The sequence below is a fragment of the Abrus precatorius genome, unplaced genomic scaffold (genome assembly GCF_003935025.1).
Source record: "Abrus precatorius isolate BTA unplaced genomic scaffold, Abrus_2018 Scaffold8, whole genome shotgun sequence".
Taxonomy (NCBI): Eukaryota; Viridiplantae; Streptophyta; class Magnoliopsida; order Fabales; family Fabaceae; genus Abrus; species Abrus precatorius.
In genome coordinates, this window is record NW_020874428.1 from 24618228 (window position 1) to 24636111 (window position 17884).

Genomic DNA, 17884 nt, shown 5'->3' on the forward strand with positions numbered 1-17884 from the left:
GAGTACCAGCATATTCCTTCGAATGTTCTATTTCCCCCCTTTAATCTTTCCAAACCTTTAATCATTAATCTATTCCATAATGCTAATTCTAAATGCATACAGTCAAATCACTATTATTATATTTTTTATAACACCCTTTTGTTAATTTTAAATAACAAAATAAATACATTTAATATCTTCAAAACATAAAACTGTTCAAATAAGATTCAGGATCAAAGGCTATTTATAAATGAATCATTCTCCAACCTACCAAAGGGACCACTAAAATATATACTACTATCTTATTATCTTAGATGCAATGAACTCAACAACACTCTGAACTTCAATAAAACTTAAACTCGTTTTGCATATATCAAAGTTTAGATTCGAGCAAGCAGAATAGAAACATAATTTATGTTTCATTTTAGTTCATTAACATTAATATCAAGGCTAAAATAACTTTATTTATTTATCACTGATATCAAAGTTAAAATAAAATGCCAAGAAATTTTTCAAAACCGTAAACAATAACAATTAGAGTTACAAAAAGAAAAGATAAATAATTTTATAAATTAAATAAAATTTATAATATGTTTTGTACGACAGTCCAATTTCTCTACTATACAACTAAGTTTTGTACAGTTTCAAAAAGTATAAAACATTGGATTGGATATTTCAAAAGTGATAAGTCTAAACTTTTCCTATTTTCAAGTATCTTAATCGTGCTGATACCACTAATTGAAGATATTAATACGGTTTAACGTTTGGGGCCGTAATTAATAATTGTACTCCTGGCATTGTCGTGTGATATACTCCATTAAGTAAGTCAATTGCAATTTTTCTCTAAACTCCTGTTTGCTTTTTACGTTAGTTTAGTGCGAGTTTTAAAAACTAAAATTAACGGTAAGTACGATTTCTGTAGAATCAATTTTGCCATTTCTAATTGAAAATCAATCAAGCACTAGATTAGCAAATTAAAATTTGAGCCTGATATGTTGTAATTCTATACCAAACCTATTTTAGTTATGTGATACTCTTAATTAACCGTTAATGTTTGTTCATTTTCAAATTAGATAAAATTAATTTTAAACTAGTAAAAATAAAAATATGTTAAAATTTAATTTTGAACTAGTAAAAATATATTTTTAAATTAATACGAAGTTATTTAAAATTACTCCTAATTGTATAATGTCTTGAACATGCATGTGCTGAGAAAGAACTGAATTCTCAATCTAAAAGTTAATTTTATTTACCAGTTTACTTGTAAAATATTTTTCATCACAAAAAACGAGAGATGAGAAAGGATTTAACTTGTCAAGTTCATTTAACCTATTAAATTTGACAAACTGAAATAAAATTTTAGATTCATCAACTCACTTGATTCATAGTTTTAAACATAGTAAACATAGGTGGGATGAGTTGACCCATGGTGTTAATTTTTTTTAAAAAAAAAACAAAATCAACCCACCAACCTCAAAATAAAACGGAACAAGTTGAGATAATTAATTTTTGATGAGCTTAAGAGATAGGAACTAAAATGGGAGAAGTTAAACCATTTTCCCATCTTACCATAATGATACTAAAATTAGATTATATAACTTTTTTAAAAGAGAATGATGAGATGAGTAGTCAAATTATAGGAATTCTAGACAACGTAAGAGCTTAGGAGAGCCAACTAAGGGAGCACGAGAAGCATCAGTGTCAACAATAGGACATGGTGAAAAGGTTAATAGGTAATATGTCATTCTCATTCACCAATTAAATATATTTCCACGTATTGTTTGTCTGGCATGGTACCCACAAATCAACTTAAATCCTTCACAAAATGAATGGTAATGCATCAACATTGTGAGGAACTTTCAGATGTAACTACTATTCTCTTAATTACTTGGTGAGTCTACAAATGATCATAAAATATGTACATTGAAACTATCATTTGTTTATAATCATCGACCAATTAAATTAATAATACTAATTGAAATGGAATAAAAGCTTTCTCAAGATTAGTGCCGTTACGCTTTCCTCGATAATTCTTCTTGTGTATGTTCTTTTCCTGTTGGGCTCAGTTCTAGCTTTGATCGCCACAGTGATCGAAATCATCCATGTGATATTTTCATTCAATTTAAAAGTTATATTAAAGATATATTCTGATTATTAATAATATAAAAACTTTTACATCAACAATATATCGAACTTAAACTCGTTTTAAATACTTAAAATTTTGTTTAATATGCACAACAGTTCTTGCGGGAAACAACAAAAAGTGCTTGAGTCAAAATTAATTTCACTCTCCAATATATCATTATAACGTAAATAATTTGTCTAGAACTATCAAAACGTGTAAGAATAGCATTCTCTTTCACTCAAACAATTTCAAGCAACGATGAGGTTATATATTTGACATTTTAATTTTTTAGTTAATTTCATTTGTAGAGTACTTTTAAATTTTACACGTTAAAAATTATTTTGTTCACGCGTATTATGAATAGTATTCTGTTCTACTACGACAATTTCAGGTGAATGCGTCATATTTTTTACTTTTGTTGGGCCTTGGATAATTTCATTTATAAATTTTTTTATATATTTTCAATAATAAATATTGATTTCTCACACATAATACAATAATAAATATTTATATCTCTTTATAAGGCTAAAAATTATCAAGCATATTGATCAAAATTTAATGATTGGTTGTATGTATGATAAATACTTTATAAGAAAAAATATGTGTTTCATGTTAGTATTTTTTTACGCCTAAAAATTAACTTGTGAAATAAAAATAATAATAAATTTAATAATTTCATTATGATTAATATTCAATCTTAATCTTTTAATAAAATTTTGTTTAAATATATTTCATGAACTTTTTGATAATTACAATTAAGTCATTTCATCACTTTTTCTTTCATAGTATTTTTTATTCAATAAATTTAATAAAAATACATTAATAATATACGATATTTTATATTATCATTAATCACAAACGATTGTATAATTATTTTTGCACCGACAGTTTATCAAAATTAAATTCCTATTTAAATGATTTAAATTCTTTGATAGATCAAATATTAAAGAAATATTTAAAAGTTTTGAAAAAAATTGCAAAATGTAAGATTAAGATTAAGATTTTAAAGTGAAAATTTTTAAAATAATATAATATTTAAAATAATAAAATTTGAAGAAAATAAGAATAATTTAACATGTTTAGGAAAAAATTGAGAAAAAAATAAAAATTTAAGTAAAAGAATAAAAAGAAAAACTTAATTGCAGAAATTAAATAACCTAAAGAGCTCGTTGGTAAACGTTAAAAGGTTGACGGGTTAAATCCAAACAGAACATTATTGATAGATCAAAATCACATATTGGTTAATAGAAAATGCTAACAATGTATTCTAATACACTATTTATTATTATTAATTAATTAGAATTCACAAAATGAAAAATTCATATTATTTCATGAACTAGAATACACTTTAATTATAAATAAATATACATTATTAACAATCTTATTGAATGAAAGAAGCATATAGATTTGCAAAATGTAACTGAGCTCCTGTTTGAAGGGGTTCCTTCCTTTTACCTATTTACAAAAGAAAAAAGAAAGCAGTGTGTGCTGTGCTGACATAATAATATATAATTGGTAGCAACTGCTGAGACACTGCGTACCAAATGTGTATATATAGGTAACAGCTCCCTCTTTCATTTCACCTCTTCATTCTACTATATCTCTCTCTCTCTCTCTCTCGGAGCCAAATAACCATTAAGCAATTTTCCATTCACCACTCAAAAAAGCTATTCAGTTTCGGCCTTCAAAGTTCAATGCCACCCTAAGGAATATCCTCTTTGATCCCAAGTCCCAACCCTTTCTTTATATTTATTATTATTATTATTATTATTATTATTATTTATTATATAAACTCACACACACTCAAAACCTTCCCTCACCTCCTATTCCTCTTTCTCTCTCTCTCTCCTCTTCAAAACAAAACAAAGCAAAAAAAAAAAAAAAAGTTTCAAACTTTGATATGCAAGTGGCAGCAGAACTCCAACACACCCATCACCACAAGCGCCAAGACACCCAGATGTGCCGGAAAATCCAACTCAGTATCACCGATCACAACCTCTCTCACGCCGCCGCCGGCGACGGTGCCGGTGACAAGGTCGACGGCGAGGATCTCTATATTCCACCCCTCAATTTTGCTATGGTTGATAATGGCATTTTCCGCTCTGGCTTCCCTGAACCTGCTAACTTCTCCTTCCTTCAAACCCTTGGCCTCCGTTCCATTATGTACGTATATAATATACTCATCAATCATCTCTTTGCTTTTTGTGCACATGTGTGTTTGTGTCGGTGTTTATTGATGTTTTTGTGCTTGGTTTCAAGTACCTAATTGCTGAATTGTGAGTAAAGTCTCTTCCTTGCATGCTGTTGCTGATTGTTTCTTTGATTGGTTCTTTTGATAGATATTTGTGTCCTGAGCCATATCCAGAGGCCAACATGGAGTTCCTCAAGTCAAATGGGATCAAGCTTTATCACTTTGGGATTGAGGGTCACAAGGTGTCTAATCTTTCTATGTCTTCAACCCCTTTTTTTGTTGGTTTTTTTATTGTGAGTTCATTTGCCTTCTTTTTTTTTTTTTTTTTCATTTTGGGTTGGTCTATGTTGGGTCTGATTGTTTTAAGTTCAGCTTGATTGTGGTTGTTCTTTGTCTTGATAATTTGCACTATGTTCACAGCCAAAAAAAAATGATTGGCTTGCACAAAGATCAATGGATACCCAATCCAATTGACCTGTCTTTCTCATCCCATACTATATTCTGTGTTTTTATTTTCTAGAGGTAGGTGTGGATAATTAGTGACCTGGTGAACTGGGACCATTATATGAATGCTTTGGCTTGAAGTACTGTTTAATCAAATGGGTTGCTATGAAAGGGCTTTGAAGGAAGAAAAAAAAAGGGACGTAAAGCTGGTTTTGTCATTATTTTTTCAGCAACTTGTTTACTCACTATTCTTCTTGCTCCTCCTCCTCCTTCTATTCTTGCTTCATTTTTCTAGTATAACTTTTTAAAATGTCCTAACTTTATAGAGTGCTTTAAAAAAATCTTTGATTGGAAACTTTTGCTTGCTTGCTATATTTTACTATCACAGCTTTTTGGGTACCATTATTATATTGTCGTGTCATTTTTGGTCTCGTGATTTATCCCGATTAGATCCATTGTTTTATTTCTTGAGCATATTTCTCTGTAAGAGAGTCCTCTTCAATCTTCATCCGTATGTGCACAGTGGAAGTATAGCATACCAACTTTAGAATGTGGAAATCACGGTTGATGATGGGATCCGAGCTGGTGTGTCTTTTCCATGGTTATCTAAAATTATCACAATCATTTGTTTTTTGAGAATAATTAATGGTTAGAGATTATAGATTATACTTGCTGTCTGTATAATGGGACCATTATGGAAATCTCAAAAATCGATTCTGTTCAAGAAGAGCACGAATTTGCCATTTGATAATGCAAGTACAAGGTAAAAAGAAAGGCGAAAGGAATCAATTGTACAGAAGTAGCACCAAAATCATGATCAACCCTATGAAAGACAAGTCAAGGAAGAACAAATCGTCAAAGTATAGAGAATATTTCATTAGTCCATTTAGATATGGAATTTATGTGTTATTGGTGGATTAGGGCATATGGTATGTTGAATTAATGTAGAGAATACTGTGTGTTCATAATATTGTTGAATTGTCGACATTATTCTGCGTATTTAATTATGGACCAATCTATGTGTCAAGGAAAACAAGAATAAACAGTAGTATTATTGAAGCCATCCTTGATTATGATATCTATCTAGCCTTTCTTTCCTTAATTTTGGAATTGTTGTCATGCCTTTTTGCCTATCTTTTATTTTTTGGAACCTCTTTTTTGATTTGAAGACCCTTCTTGTGTGTTAATTTTCATGTTTATTCCGCATCTGTTTCCATCAATGGAAAACTTGATGGTCAGATGAATGAGAATCTCATGTATACTGTGTAAGATCAAGGTCTGGATATTAACAACCTAATTATATCTTCTTTTAGATCCCATAAGTCGTTCCGTCAATCAATATAGTTGATAAAATTTCCAAACATCATCTTCAAATTGTGTTAGCCACAACCTCTGCTGCCCCCTTCCTTTCTCGCCAACAAGTTTAGTTGATAAAAAATGAAGACTTTTTATTTTATGTTGACATAGCGAGTTTTTGATAATCTGAAATCATATTTAACCTTATGAAGCGTGTGCATCCAGGAACCTTTTGTGAACATCCCAGAGGACACAATCCGTGAAGCTCTGAAAGTTGTCCTTGGTATGATGCAGCTCTTTTCATTTATTCTTAACTAAAATTTCAATAACTTGTTTTGCCAGCAATAACTTTTTATGATTGATATGCAGATGTCAGGAACCACCCAGTCATAATTCACTGTAAGCGAGGAAAGGTGAGATTTTTGCTTGAAATTTTTGTAATATCTACCTGATAAGAGATTTTGTTTGTTGAAGTATGTAGTTTCTTCTTTTGTTTTTGTGTGTGCAGCATCGAACAGGATGTTTAGTAGGATGCTATAGAAAATTGCAAAAATGGTGCTTGTCATCTGTCTTTGACGAGTACCAGCGCTTTGCGGCTGCGAAAACAAGAGTTTCAGATCAGAGGTTTGTAGAGTTGTTTGATATTTCCAGCCTGAAGCATTTGCCCATATCATTTTCTTGTTTGAAGAGGTAACAGACCAAGTTATGGTGAGTTGGGATTCCTTTCTTTAGTTTGTGAAAGTGAATCCCTTGTTCTTCCTTTGAATAAATAGGAAAAGGTGATGAACTCCTTCAATGCATTTAAGCAGCAAAGGAATAATTCTTCTTCTCCCATTTTTAAAATAAGATAAGAAAATCCAGAAGTAGTAGAGCATTGCCTGTATCTGTATGTGTTAAAACCCTTCTCTCCCTATTTGGCCTTTTGTTCTATTTTCTTTCTTTGTTTTATGTTTTCTTTGCTGCTCCCCATTCATCAACAATGAGTGTAGATATATCTTGATTTATTCTCGAGGCTCTGAGAAATTCAAGAAAGCAAGAAAAGAACCTTGTTTGTCTACCCCAAAATCTTGGTGGGTAGTAGAGCAGAGAAACTTATAATTTTTATTTTCTAAATTCATATTGCTTTCCTTTATTTTGAGTCTACCCGAAAATCATATAATATACTTGTAAGTGGAATTTTTATGCATCATTTTTAAAAGCTAAGGAGCAAGCAACACTTAAATGTAAGAAGAATTGTTCTTAATCTCTTGCAATATCTTTTTATTCACAAAATAAAGTGTAAGGAAGAAGGGAGACACGGTTTGAAATGGCAATGATAATGAGAGATAGATACGCAATTTTGGCATGAGAATATCATGAAGAATTTTAAGATGAGAAAATTTATCATCAACGTATTGAAATGGAAATAGATGAAAGGAAGTGAATAATTTCTAAACTTATCAAGATCAACGTTGTTTTCTCTTGAAATAGAAGTTAAAGTGGATGTCACACATATTAATGTTTGGTGAAGTGATATTACAGCCCGTAATTTGTATATATCCATTCATCTTGTATTACTCTGTTTAATCTTTACAATTATCTTCTTCTCCCGTTTCACACTACCTTTTATTAAATGTGCTTGTTTGATCAACTTCGTAAATAACCCGTAAGTTCTGCTACTAGTTCTGTTAGACTCTCGTCATGTTATTTTTTTTTTCTTGATTAAAAAAACATTTTGAATAAAACGTTTTCTAAGAAAGTGATTTAGCTAGAAATAGAATTTTGTTGTCAAAATGTATTTAGAAGTAGAAAAGTGTTTGCCACGGCATATGGCCATAATTATTTGCATGCATATACTTAACATTATTTTATAAACAAATATATTCTATATATCTATTTTTAGACTCCAATTGGTTAACAAAAACAAAGTTGTAACAATACCGAAGAACATTTTGGGCTCCGTTTTCACGACGAGTTGCATGAGAAAATCATTGAATTGGAATTTAACAACTTTATCATGTTTAACTAGTTTTTTTTTATTAATAATTACAATTCTATTTTTTTTAGTTATAAGTTAGTCATAATCATGCTATTATTAGAATAATGAGTTATTCCTATAATTGAAATTTAAACCATTATTCGGTATTTGAGTTGTGATATCCTACGGTCTATCCATAGTGAAAATAATAAGAAAATTCTTGGTATCAAACATGGTAGTCGAAGAAAGGAAAATTTATGTAATTCCAAGGTAAAGAATTTTACACTTAAATCAAACGATATATCAATTACGCTATTATTATTTATCGAAGTTGAAATATTATTAGTATAATTAAGTTTACGAAGTATAATGTCAATATATGATTCAGAAAAATACTGACGGCTTTACATTGACACTTTATTGAAATTCAACTCTGAGAAAATCAAACTTTCTTTTTCATCTATTTTACTCCATATATGTGGATTCTCTTTTTGTTTAGTCTCAGTTCGTCATCTCCTCTATTCTTTCGCCTTTTTCAAGCTTTTCTTAAATGTAGAAACGCTAAGTGAATTATCTGAACATCACTATATTTGAACAACACAACACAATATAAGAATGCTAAAGCATAATTAGAATTATCAGATTTAGTTTAAAACAATACTGTTTTTTTTTTTTCCTTTTGTTTTTTTGCTTTATCGTTTCTTTTTCTAAAGTTCTTTATGGTAATTTTATATTTGACAAATGAAGTGATTATTTTGGTACATAATTTATTTTCAGATTGGACTAAAACTAAGAGGTGCTTGCAATGGCGAATGTTGATGGATTATTGAAGATCTGTAGAATTACAATAGAAGTGGTGTGAATCAAGCATTATGGCACTACCCGGGGCTTAAAGTTTAGGTCAGTTGGATGTAGATTTCAGGCATGTTCTTAATGGCAAATGTATTGGTCGGTCGATTAGCATTTTTTTTTTGCAGGAATTAGGTTCAAGAAGTGCCTACCTTGGATTTTTCCTGTTCTTGCTTCTGTAGTTTGTGGTTCCTAAAAATCGTCTTTGATGTTTAGCACAGTCGACATGTGTAATGAAAATCTCAGTTAGTTACATTATTTGAAGATAGAAAATTAGTAAGTGCGATATTGTGTATAATTATTTATATTTATATTTTCTCATATAGGAATATTAAAAATATTTTTTTTAAATATATATTATCCTATTTTCATGTTCACTAGACAAAACATTCTCCAGTTTAAATACGTAAGGCATGACTTTTATGCATGTCATATTGAAATGAACGGTTAACAAAATAAAAATCTATAGTTTATCATTCTCTTTATTATATTATTTTTACGATCACATCTTAATGATAAACAAAAATAATATTAATAGGTATAAGTGTAAGGTAATATATATAAGTGATAAGCATTCTATGCCCTAAATTTGGCGTTGAAAAAGTTTGAAAATTAAGGGATAAGATTAGTTCCCTTGTATTATACATTAGATATGAATGGTTAAAAGAAAATTCTCACAGTTTTATTAATTCATACTTTAGTCACTTGTTAAATGGGCCAAACTTACATTTTTTTCATTCCTATTTTTTTTATTTCTTTATTATTGACTTCTAATTCCTTCATTTTTGTCTTTTTCATTAGTATTTAGAGATGAGAATAGGTTAAATGTCTACAAAAGTTTATGACTTAATTTTCATCAACCTTATTTATTAAGGAAATAGAGAAGATTTTTTTTAAATAAAATTCTATTATGCCTAACTTGTGACTTTAAATAATAAATAATAATAATAATAATTAATTAATTATATAATTTCAATTTTTTATGGATGATTTTAAGAAGGTAAAAATAGGAATTTTTTATTAAAAATTGTTTACCATACTTTTATAACTTTATTATAAATATATTTTTTAAATAAAAATTTATTAATTTTAAATGCTTAAACTTAATCTTAAAGGTTAAAATTAATAAAACATAATAATAAAATAATTTTTGTATTAATCTATTTAAATATATATTTTTAACTTATTTAAAAGATTTTACTATAAAGTAAGTTTTTTTTAAAATTCCTGTTCGTTCAAACTTATTAAAATTAATGTCAGACTTTAAGATAAGGTTTATATGAGTTATTGAAAAATAGGATAAGTTTATTTAAGATAAAACATAATTTAATATAACCTATTTCCATCCCAATTTTGTTAGAAAGGCCTAATAAACTATGTTTGAAAATATGTTAAATATTTTAATTCTTTTAAAGCCTATAAATTTAAGATAAATTTAGGTGCTGTATTTTGCTTGATTTTAATATTATTCTCTAATAAAAATTAGAATTTCACTTTAGTATAATAAAGTTTGATATCAAATGTTGAGATAAGTTATTGAAATAAAATTTCAAATAATTGGAGAATAATACGAAAAGAATCTAAAGGTTTATTTGGAGTAGTTATTAGTTTTAACTTTATAATTTTAAATTTAATTCGGACTTTGAAATTCAAACTACATAAATCATTTATCATTTTGTCATTTGAGCTAGTTTGATTATGATGGTAATCACGATGATAATAATATTAACAATTAATTTACTTAATTAACTGTTGCAATGCCGACAATAACACTATAATGATCTTTCCGAAACATGGAGGAAATTAAATAATTAGTAGTACCATTGCAATTTGCACCTCACCTTATTGCGCAACAAAAGTGTGGTGTGTACATTGTATGGCACTGAATGAAGCACTGTGCAGAACAGTAAAAAGTTTGAACAATGGCGTGGCGTATGTGATTGTTGCACAAAACAGTAGTTGCTCCCACTCCATAGCCAAGAGTTAAGTCGTCATGCCATCTTTAGAGCCAACTGCAGAAAATTTTTCTGCAACACTCTTTTGATTTTTGTTCCCAACAGAGAATTATGTTTTGAAGGATTTTTTCTTGTCAAAGATAATTCCATTAAAGGTCAATAGAAAGTTAAACTCTACTTACTACTCGAAACGATAATGACACAACCATTTTGCATTGTTATAACATATATCATTTCAACTTGAAGGTTTTAAGTCTAAATGTCAATGGGTTTTAATCTTTTGCTTTGTAATTTGGGCTGGACTTGTTTCCGTCTTCTACTGGACTAACACTTGTTTCTTTGCTTTTCTCAAGTGGTTTTGTTTTGTTTTTGGTTTTCGTTTATTAATAAAATCAAAATTTACATATAATCATTGATAATATTTTTTTCTTTATAGTTAACTTTCTTAATTTTTATATAAATTGACATGGTGTTTTAAATTAATTTATTGCCAATTTTTAGTGTATTTAATATAAAATTTAAAATAATTAATTTCACTGGAAAATTCTAAGTGGGTTTAAAATAATTGAATTAAAAATAATTGCATTTCTGAAACGATAATAGTAGTTTTGAAACAATGGAAAAAGTTTAAAAAGTGTATAGTTTTGGAATGGAGGAATGTTTAAGAGAGGTGATACATTTTTTCAACTGAGAGTAACATAAACGTAATTAATGATATTATCAATGAAAGTCAATGTAAATATCTCTACATATATTTTTGATTGATGATGGCAAAGCAATGGCGAAGTGTAAAGAGGTCATTGTTGAGGCAAAACTTAAGTTGGAAGATGACAATGTCCTTATAGTGGTTAATGTAACCGTACAAAGTGGAAAAGGACAGTGAAGAGAAACAGGAGAAGCAATTGCAAAAGGAGTTGATTTATATGGCCACATTTGTGGACTATATTAAGCAATAATGAATGAAATTTCATGGGTTCCTTAATTAGTTCAACTAATCATTTGTTTCTCTGAATTTTAATTAAAATTTATTGTCATTTCACTGCTTTCTTATGATTAATTGGGGGACATTTTAAATGTAGGAAGAAACCAAGAGAGTGAGAGCAAATAATTAAGAAAATCGTGATTAGACTTGATGTAAAAATAGAGAGAATCGATCATAAGTAAGTTGAACATACGAAGAAAAAGATAATGAGGTTTGTAATATTGACTGAAGACTTTGATATTCTACTACTGATCGACATGCATCGTTTTTATGTCCAAAACTTAGGGTTTTGTTCTCATTAATTCTTGCCCATTTATCATAAATACGAAATTAACAAACTTTTTACCGACATTAATCATATCACACTTGGTGCGGCAAATTCATCATGGATAATCTACTGGATTTTTCATTTATAGTTTGAGTTTTAATCTTGCAATTGATTGCTTTCTTTTGCTACATGACTTAGGATTTTCTCAGAAGCTTGACTTTTAGCTTCTAAATCCAGAAACCCACCTTTTATTTGACTATTAAATGCTCTCTCCAATTAAGGATGTCCTTAACCAAATTAGTCTGAACATCCTCCAGTACATTCACAGGATAATTTTGATATATAATCATCTTTTCATGTTGTAATAAAAGGAACAATATAGTATGAAATTCTTCATGAATGAATGAATCATATGGTGGTGGCCAGCGATGTCAGACTGGTAGTTAGTAGTTTAATTGAGTTCACTAGCAGGGAGCAATCATAATTCATAGAGATCAACATGGATAAGGTCTGAGTAGGATATAGAAATGGATAAGGGATCCCATTTTCATATTTGTGTTTAAGAATTTTTTTTTGCTACCTTGGTATTAATTTGAGTGCTCATTGTCTTATTTAATAGATACTAATCTAATACTTTTTTCAATCAAACAAACTAAGAAAAAATGTTATTTAAAAATTAAAATTAACTGTAAAATAAATAGAATTAAAAAATATATAGAGATCTTTTAAATTATAGTTGAAAAATATTATAAATTCACCACACACGCACACGATTAAGTACACTAAATGTTAAATTTTAAAATATTTAGTTTCTTTTTAATAAATATTATATTTTATCACTTCTATAATTATATTAAAAGTTTTAATAAAATATATTAAGTATAAAAATTATATAATTTTAAAATTATTTAATATTTCATCACATAATTATCTTAATGCATATTATATTTTTAAAATATACACGTATTTTTACTATTAAAATACATGTAAGTATTATGATGTCAAACAATACAATAATAGATAATACTTTAGATTCAAATTAAAAATAATATTATCGGGTCCCTAATTATAACTTTACCAAACAAATAAGTGATTCATATATATATTTTTTAATATGTAAAATTGATTGACTAAAGAGAAGTGGTCCAAATCGACTACCAAAATCTGACAAAATAAAGAATTGCGTACAGAAAGCACCATTAATGGATCCAACAAACAGTATTTGGGTAAATGTCTAGGAAGCCTATGTGGCCCAAAAAACCATCTATGATTACGTTTACACGATGGAGAAATAGTGTTTTAAGTTTAATGAATCGTTCGTGACATATAAAACACTCACAGGTTAATCAATCAGACATTATGGCTTTATGGTTAAGTTTAATGAATTCAATCAAGGTTCACAAATAATTATGAAAATATTAATATCATTTTTTTTTATGAAATTAACATATATGGCACTTAAAGATAGTCTAACAACTGAAATTAACTGTAAAAATTGAAGCCATTAAAAAAATGAAATGGGTTCAAAGCTCATTTTAATATATTTCCATAACATAAAAAATTTCATATAATAGAGTGTACTTATTCAAAGAAGGTATCCTTTTGGCAACCTGCACCTCTTTAGACGGCGGAAAGGTTGCTTTGGCACTTGGATACTTTTTCTTTCTTTGAGAAATTCCCACTTAGATACTTCACACTAGCAAAGAAGCACATTTCAAAAACAGAGATTAGAAGTGTTTGATTGAGTTTAAATTTATGTAGAATTCATTTTAATAAAAAAGTATGAATTTTTTAAAACTATAAATAGATTTTTTTAATTATGTAAAAATCATTCAAAACTATTATTTAATCTTATTTAGTATTTACTATAAAATTAGTTTAGAATTTGTAATTGTTTTTTTTACAAAATAAAAAAATTGTTTAAGATAAGCAACATTTTAAAATTTATAATTAAAACTAGATAATATTACATAAAAAATTATATTTTTTTATAATTTTATTATAAAAAGTGATTTTTATATAATCTAAATCAAATATATTATTTTGAAATCACACAGAGAGACCCATAATTTTACATATTCATGTTTACACGTATGTGAGTTCCTCCTCTGTCTGTCTTGGTTGAAACAATTCATGGCCAATGTTATGATTATAAGCAAGCAAATAACTGGATTGTTACTAAGCCACTGCATCTTTCCACAAAATCCTAGCTTTCGGCTTTTAAAAGTATACTATAAAAGGTGGCTTCTCATTAATTTCTTCACTTTCCAAAGTTGAATACTTACGTGGATGACAACCTCCAATGTCTTTAAGAAATCACGTGTAAGGAATTATCATGATGTTATATTTGTGGAATCAAATTTGATGAATTTTCTTCTTGATGTGGATGTGATGTTATATTTGTGGTTCTGCTCTCTTCTTTAGCTCTCCAGTTACGCTATTTGGAATTTTTCAAAGCAAAACTATAATAGTACAAATGGTGTCACTCGTTATCATGGCCAAAACATTTTTATAAAATTTGATTTTTTTTAAGTTCATTTTTAAGAATGAATAATTATACTTTAATTTTGAATGTAATTATTTAATACATAAATATTACACATCAAATATTTTCTTAAACTATAGTAAATAAATACAGACAAACACCATTAGATTTAAATTCAATCTCATTTAAATCGGTAGTCTTTGTATATCTCATGATTAGGTGAATATATATAATGGAGAATGTTGGGAGTTTGTAGATATCTAAAGCATGTTAAATACAATTGCTCGGAAATGACTGTTAAAAGGATAATATTTTTTATATTTTTCCATGCAGAGTGCAAAGCTCAATAACACAATAAAAAATTATACTTTTTGAAGAGGGTATTTGAATTTAATAAAACAAAGGAGTACGTAGAGGAAGTGGTGGAGAGCCCTTAGAAGATTATTAGATAGCTACGTCACAACCATACCAGGATCAAGTGGGGAGTAGCTGTGAGTTTTTAATTTATAGTTTTTAAATATAAACTTTCAAATTAAATATTCTTTGTTAAAATATATTTTTAAATAAATTTATTTCATTTTTTTAAATTAAATTAATAGTTGTGGTGAGTTTTTAGTTGCTTAAACAAATCATGCAACTCTTATTTCTATTAAAAGGCACATAACTATTATTATTACCATGATTGTTATCCTCACTGTCACTAATTAATTATCATTGTTAGAAGCTAATAATTTTATTATGACAATCCTTTTATCATTATAATTATTCTTACTATTGTAATCATAATAAAATTATTATTATTATTATAATAGTTTTGATGACAACTATAACAATCGCCCTCTACTACTACTGTGACTAATGTGGTTTTGTCTAAAATTATTAAATTGGTGTTGTTTTTACAAATATAATTGCTATTCTTTTTGTGCTTAATACATCGCTACTTTTTATTATCGCCAGTGTTACTCAGTATTTTTCTCTCTCTGTTTTCTTGTCAATATTATCACTTTATTACTAAACAAGTTTAAATCAAAAATAAAAAATAATTTTTTGTTATTTAATTTTAGGATTTATTACTGAAATCTAAAAATTTAAAAACAAAAGCACAAAAAGTAGACTAAGTTAGGAGTAGAGTTTTTATTTAAATTTCACTAATCGATCCTAAATGAACTTGCTCAGAATTGAATGTCACATCCTTGGGCGGGCCTACATATATTTTGAAGCGTGTTGACAGAGTTAGTCTTCCCGTAGAATAATGGTGGCCTTAACATTGTCGTGCATTCAATATCAGGAGGACACTATCATCGGTGGTCCAAAACACAAGTGGGCAATTTGGAACTCATATGAAGCCGAAAAATGGAAACTGAAATGATTACATATAGGCTATAGCCAAGAGGGAATGCATATTCTGCTATTTAAGTAAATATATTTTTAATAATATAACATTTTTGTTGACTATTTGATCATAGCACATATAATATGACATAATAGTTATTATTATATTCATTTGATGAACGTGCATACGCTGATTTCTTTACTTCTCCCAATGCAAACATCATTCTAGCTATAGTAAAACATGTTTAAACAGTTGCAATTGGGCCCATGTTAACATTTGACGCTTTCATGGCCTCAAATCTTGGTTCCTTAGCTTGAAACTTCAACCTAGCATAGAGCTGCATGTAGTCTTCAAACACAAATTTTGGGTACAGTTGGCTTTTCTCCTCTGCCTCTGTCTCCAACAATTCTGGAGCAGGGTAGATGACAGCATCACTGCCAGGGTTGTAGAATGAGGCTATGGACATTCTGGTCCCATCAGTTTGTGCTATCACACGATGCTCCACACTCTTGTACTTACCATTGGTGATAACCTGTTTTTTAACCATAAGGGTCATTTTATTACATCTAACATGTTTGTGGAAATGTCTATGAGGCTAATATATTTGTAGTAAAAATAAATTTACCTCAAGTTGGTCACCAATGTTGACAACAATTGAGTGGCGCATAGGGGGCACATCCACCCACTGACCATCTTTGAGCAGCTGTAGGCCACTGACCTTGTCATCCTGGAAGAGAAGGATGATCCCGCCTGCATCGGTGTGGGGACGAAGACCCTTCACCAGCTCTGGATTGGGGCATGGAGGGTAGTTGGCAACCTTGGTGCCAAAAGTTGGTCCTCTTGATCCATAGAAGGCCTTCTTGAGGTATCCTTTCTCTAGGCCAAGATTCTCACATAACAAGTCCAACAGCTCCTCTGATAGCTTCTCGATCCTCAAAGCAAATTCCTTCATCACCTTCCTGCACCATTGCCTCAATTATGTTAGAATCGAGGGGAAGAAATATATTATTATATACAGCTGTAGTTTTGCTTCTGAAATACACAGGTCCTTCTTGCATATATATTTGTTGAAGTCATTATGTGGTGATATGTAGGTACATTAATGAAACAAAATGTTTGGGACCTGTGCTCACATGTTCATGGGACTTTTGCTTGTAAAGTCAAAACCACGGTGCAACTTGTGTCAATTATTTGTGATTTTGGGCTAACTTGCATTTGTAAAACATTATATGTCATGCAAATGTGTAATGTCATAGATGTTTGTTTTGTGTAACCTGTACTCATCAGTGAGATCAGGGATCTCTGAGATGTTTGATTCCGGGAGGTGGCGCAAGTGGAAGGTGCTCTCCCAGTCCATATCTTTGACCTCATTTTGAACAGCCTCGAGGCCTTTGCTTGCCACTAGTTCTTTAAATCTCTGTTCCATGCATATCTTGTAATGCTCTTTGGTCAATCTCTCCACGGTATCCATTAGGTCATGGGGTAAGCCATGATTAATCAGCTGAAGAGTTTTGAAAACAAACAAACAATAAGAAGAAATATTAAGTACCAAGAGAGTCACAAGAACTAACAAGAACATATATTTGGAGGGCAATGTAGAAATGAATGAGATAAGAAAAGTTTTGTTGGGTTCTTGAGGTACCTCAAGGAATCCCCAGTTCTCACAAGCATCCTTTATTTTCTCCATGGTGTCTTTTCTCCCCTCACCATTGAGCTTCTCCAAGTTGATCACTGGGAAGTTTGTCATCTTTTAAAGTTTAAATGACTCAAAACCCACTCTCTTCCTATCTGCCTATTTCTCTTTTGCTCTATGCATATTTGAGTTTGCTAGGGTGGTATTTATAGACCTTTACATTAGGACCCAAAAAAATATCGCTTAATAATTGCACATATGTATTGTAAGTTTTTTTAGTGCAGCTTGTTTTTACCTTGGCTTTAGCCTTTAGTGCAAAATCACACATCAAACGTTTTCTTCTGGTTCCGTAGTTGAATTGCCTTGCCACTTTGACGAAGGTTGGAC

At 29.4% G+C, this 17884-nt stretch overlaps 2 protein-coding genes across 7 annotated transcripts; one reads left to right on the plus strand and one right to left on the minus strand.

The window, feature by feature from the left end:
* Positions 1–3806: 3806 nt before the first annotated feature.
* On the plus strand, positions 3807–8909 carry LOC113847161 (probable tyrosine-protein phosphatase DSP4). 4 transcript variants are annotated; one of them, XR_003501761.1, is made up of 6 exons: positions 3807–4267; positions 4444–4537; positions 6261–6318; positions 6405–6448; positions 6544–6814; positions 8770–8909. XR_003501761.1 is itself a non-coding variant. In XM_027476073.1 (6 exons), exons 1-6 carry the CDS (start codon positions 4005–4007, stop codon positions 8777–8779), a joined length of 651 nt encoding a protein of 216 aa, XP_027331874.1. In that variant the 5' UTR covers positions 3807–4004; the 3' UTR covers positions 8780–8905. The 4 variants fall into 4 exon arrangements, 3 of the variants coding, with proteins under 3 accessions (XP_027331874.1, XP_027331876.1, XP_027331875.1); XM_027476073.1 differs by having other exon boundaries at positions 6544–6725; positions 8770–8905; XM_027476075.1 differs by having other exon boundaries at positions 6544–6659; positions 8770–8896.
* Positions 8910–15464: 6555 nt separating this feature from the next.
* On the minus strand, positions 15465–17678 carry LOC113848032 (1-aminocyclopropane-1-carboxylate oxidase). 3 transcript variants are annotated; one of them, XM_027477390.1, is made up of 4 exons: positions 17507–17678; positions 17139–17365; positions 16490–16823; positions 15465–16396 (listed from the first exon to the last, which is right to left on the minus strand). In XM_027477390.1, exons 1-4 carry the CDS (start codon positions 17609–17611, stop codon positions 16109–16111), a joined length of 954 nt encoding a protein of 317 aa, XP_027333191.1. In that variant the 5' UTR covers positions 17612–17678; the 3' UTR covers positions 15465–16108. The 3 variants fall into 3 exon arrangements, with proteins under 3 accessions (XP_027333191.1, XP_027333192.1, XP_027333190.1); XM_027477391.1 differs by having other exon boundaries at positions 15573–16396; positions 17530–17676; XM_027477389.1 differs by having other exon boundaries at positions 15573–16396; positions 17139–17678.
* Positions 17679–17884: the final 206 nt, after the last annotated feature.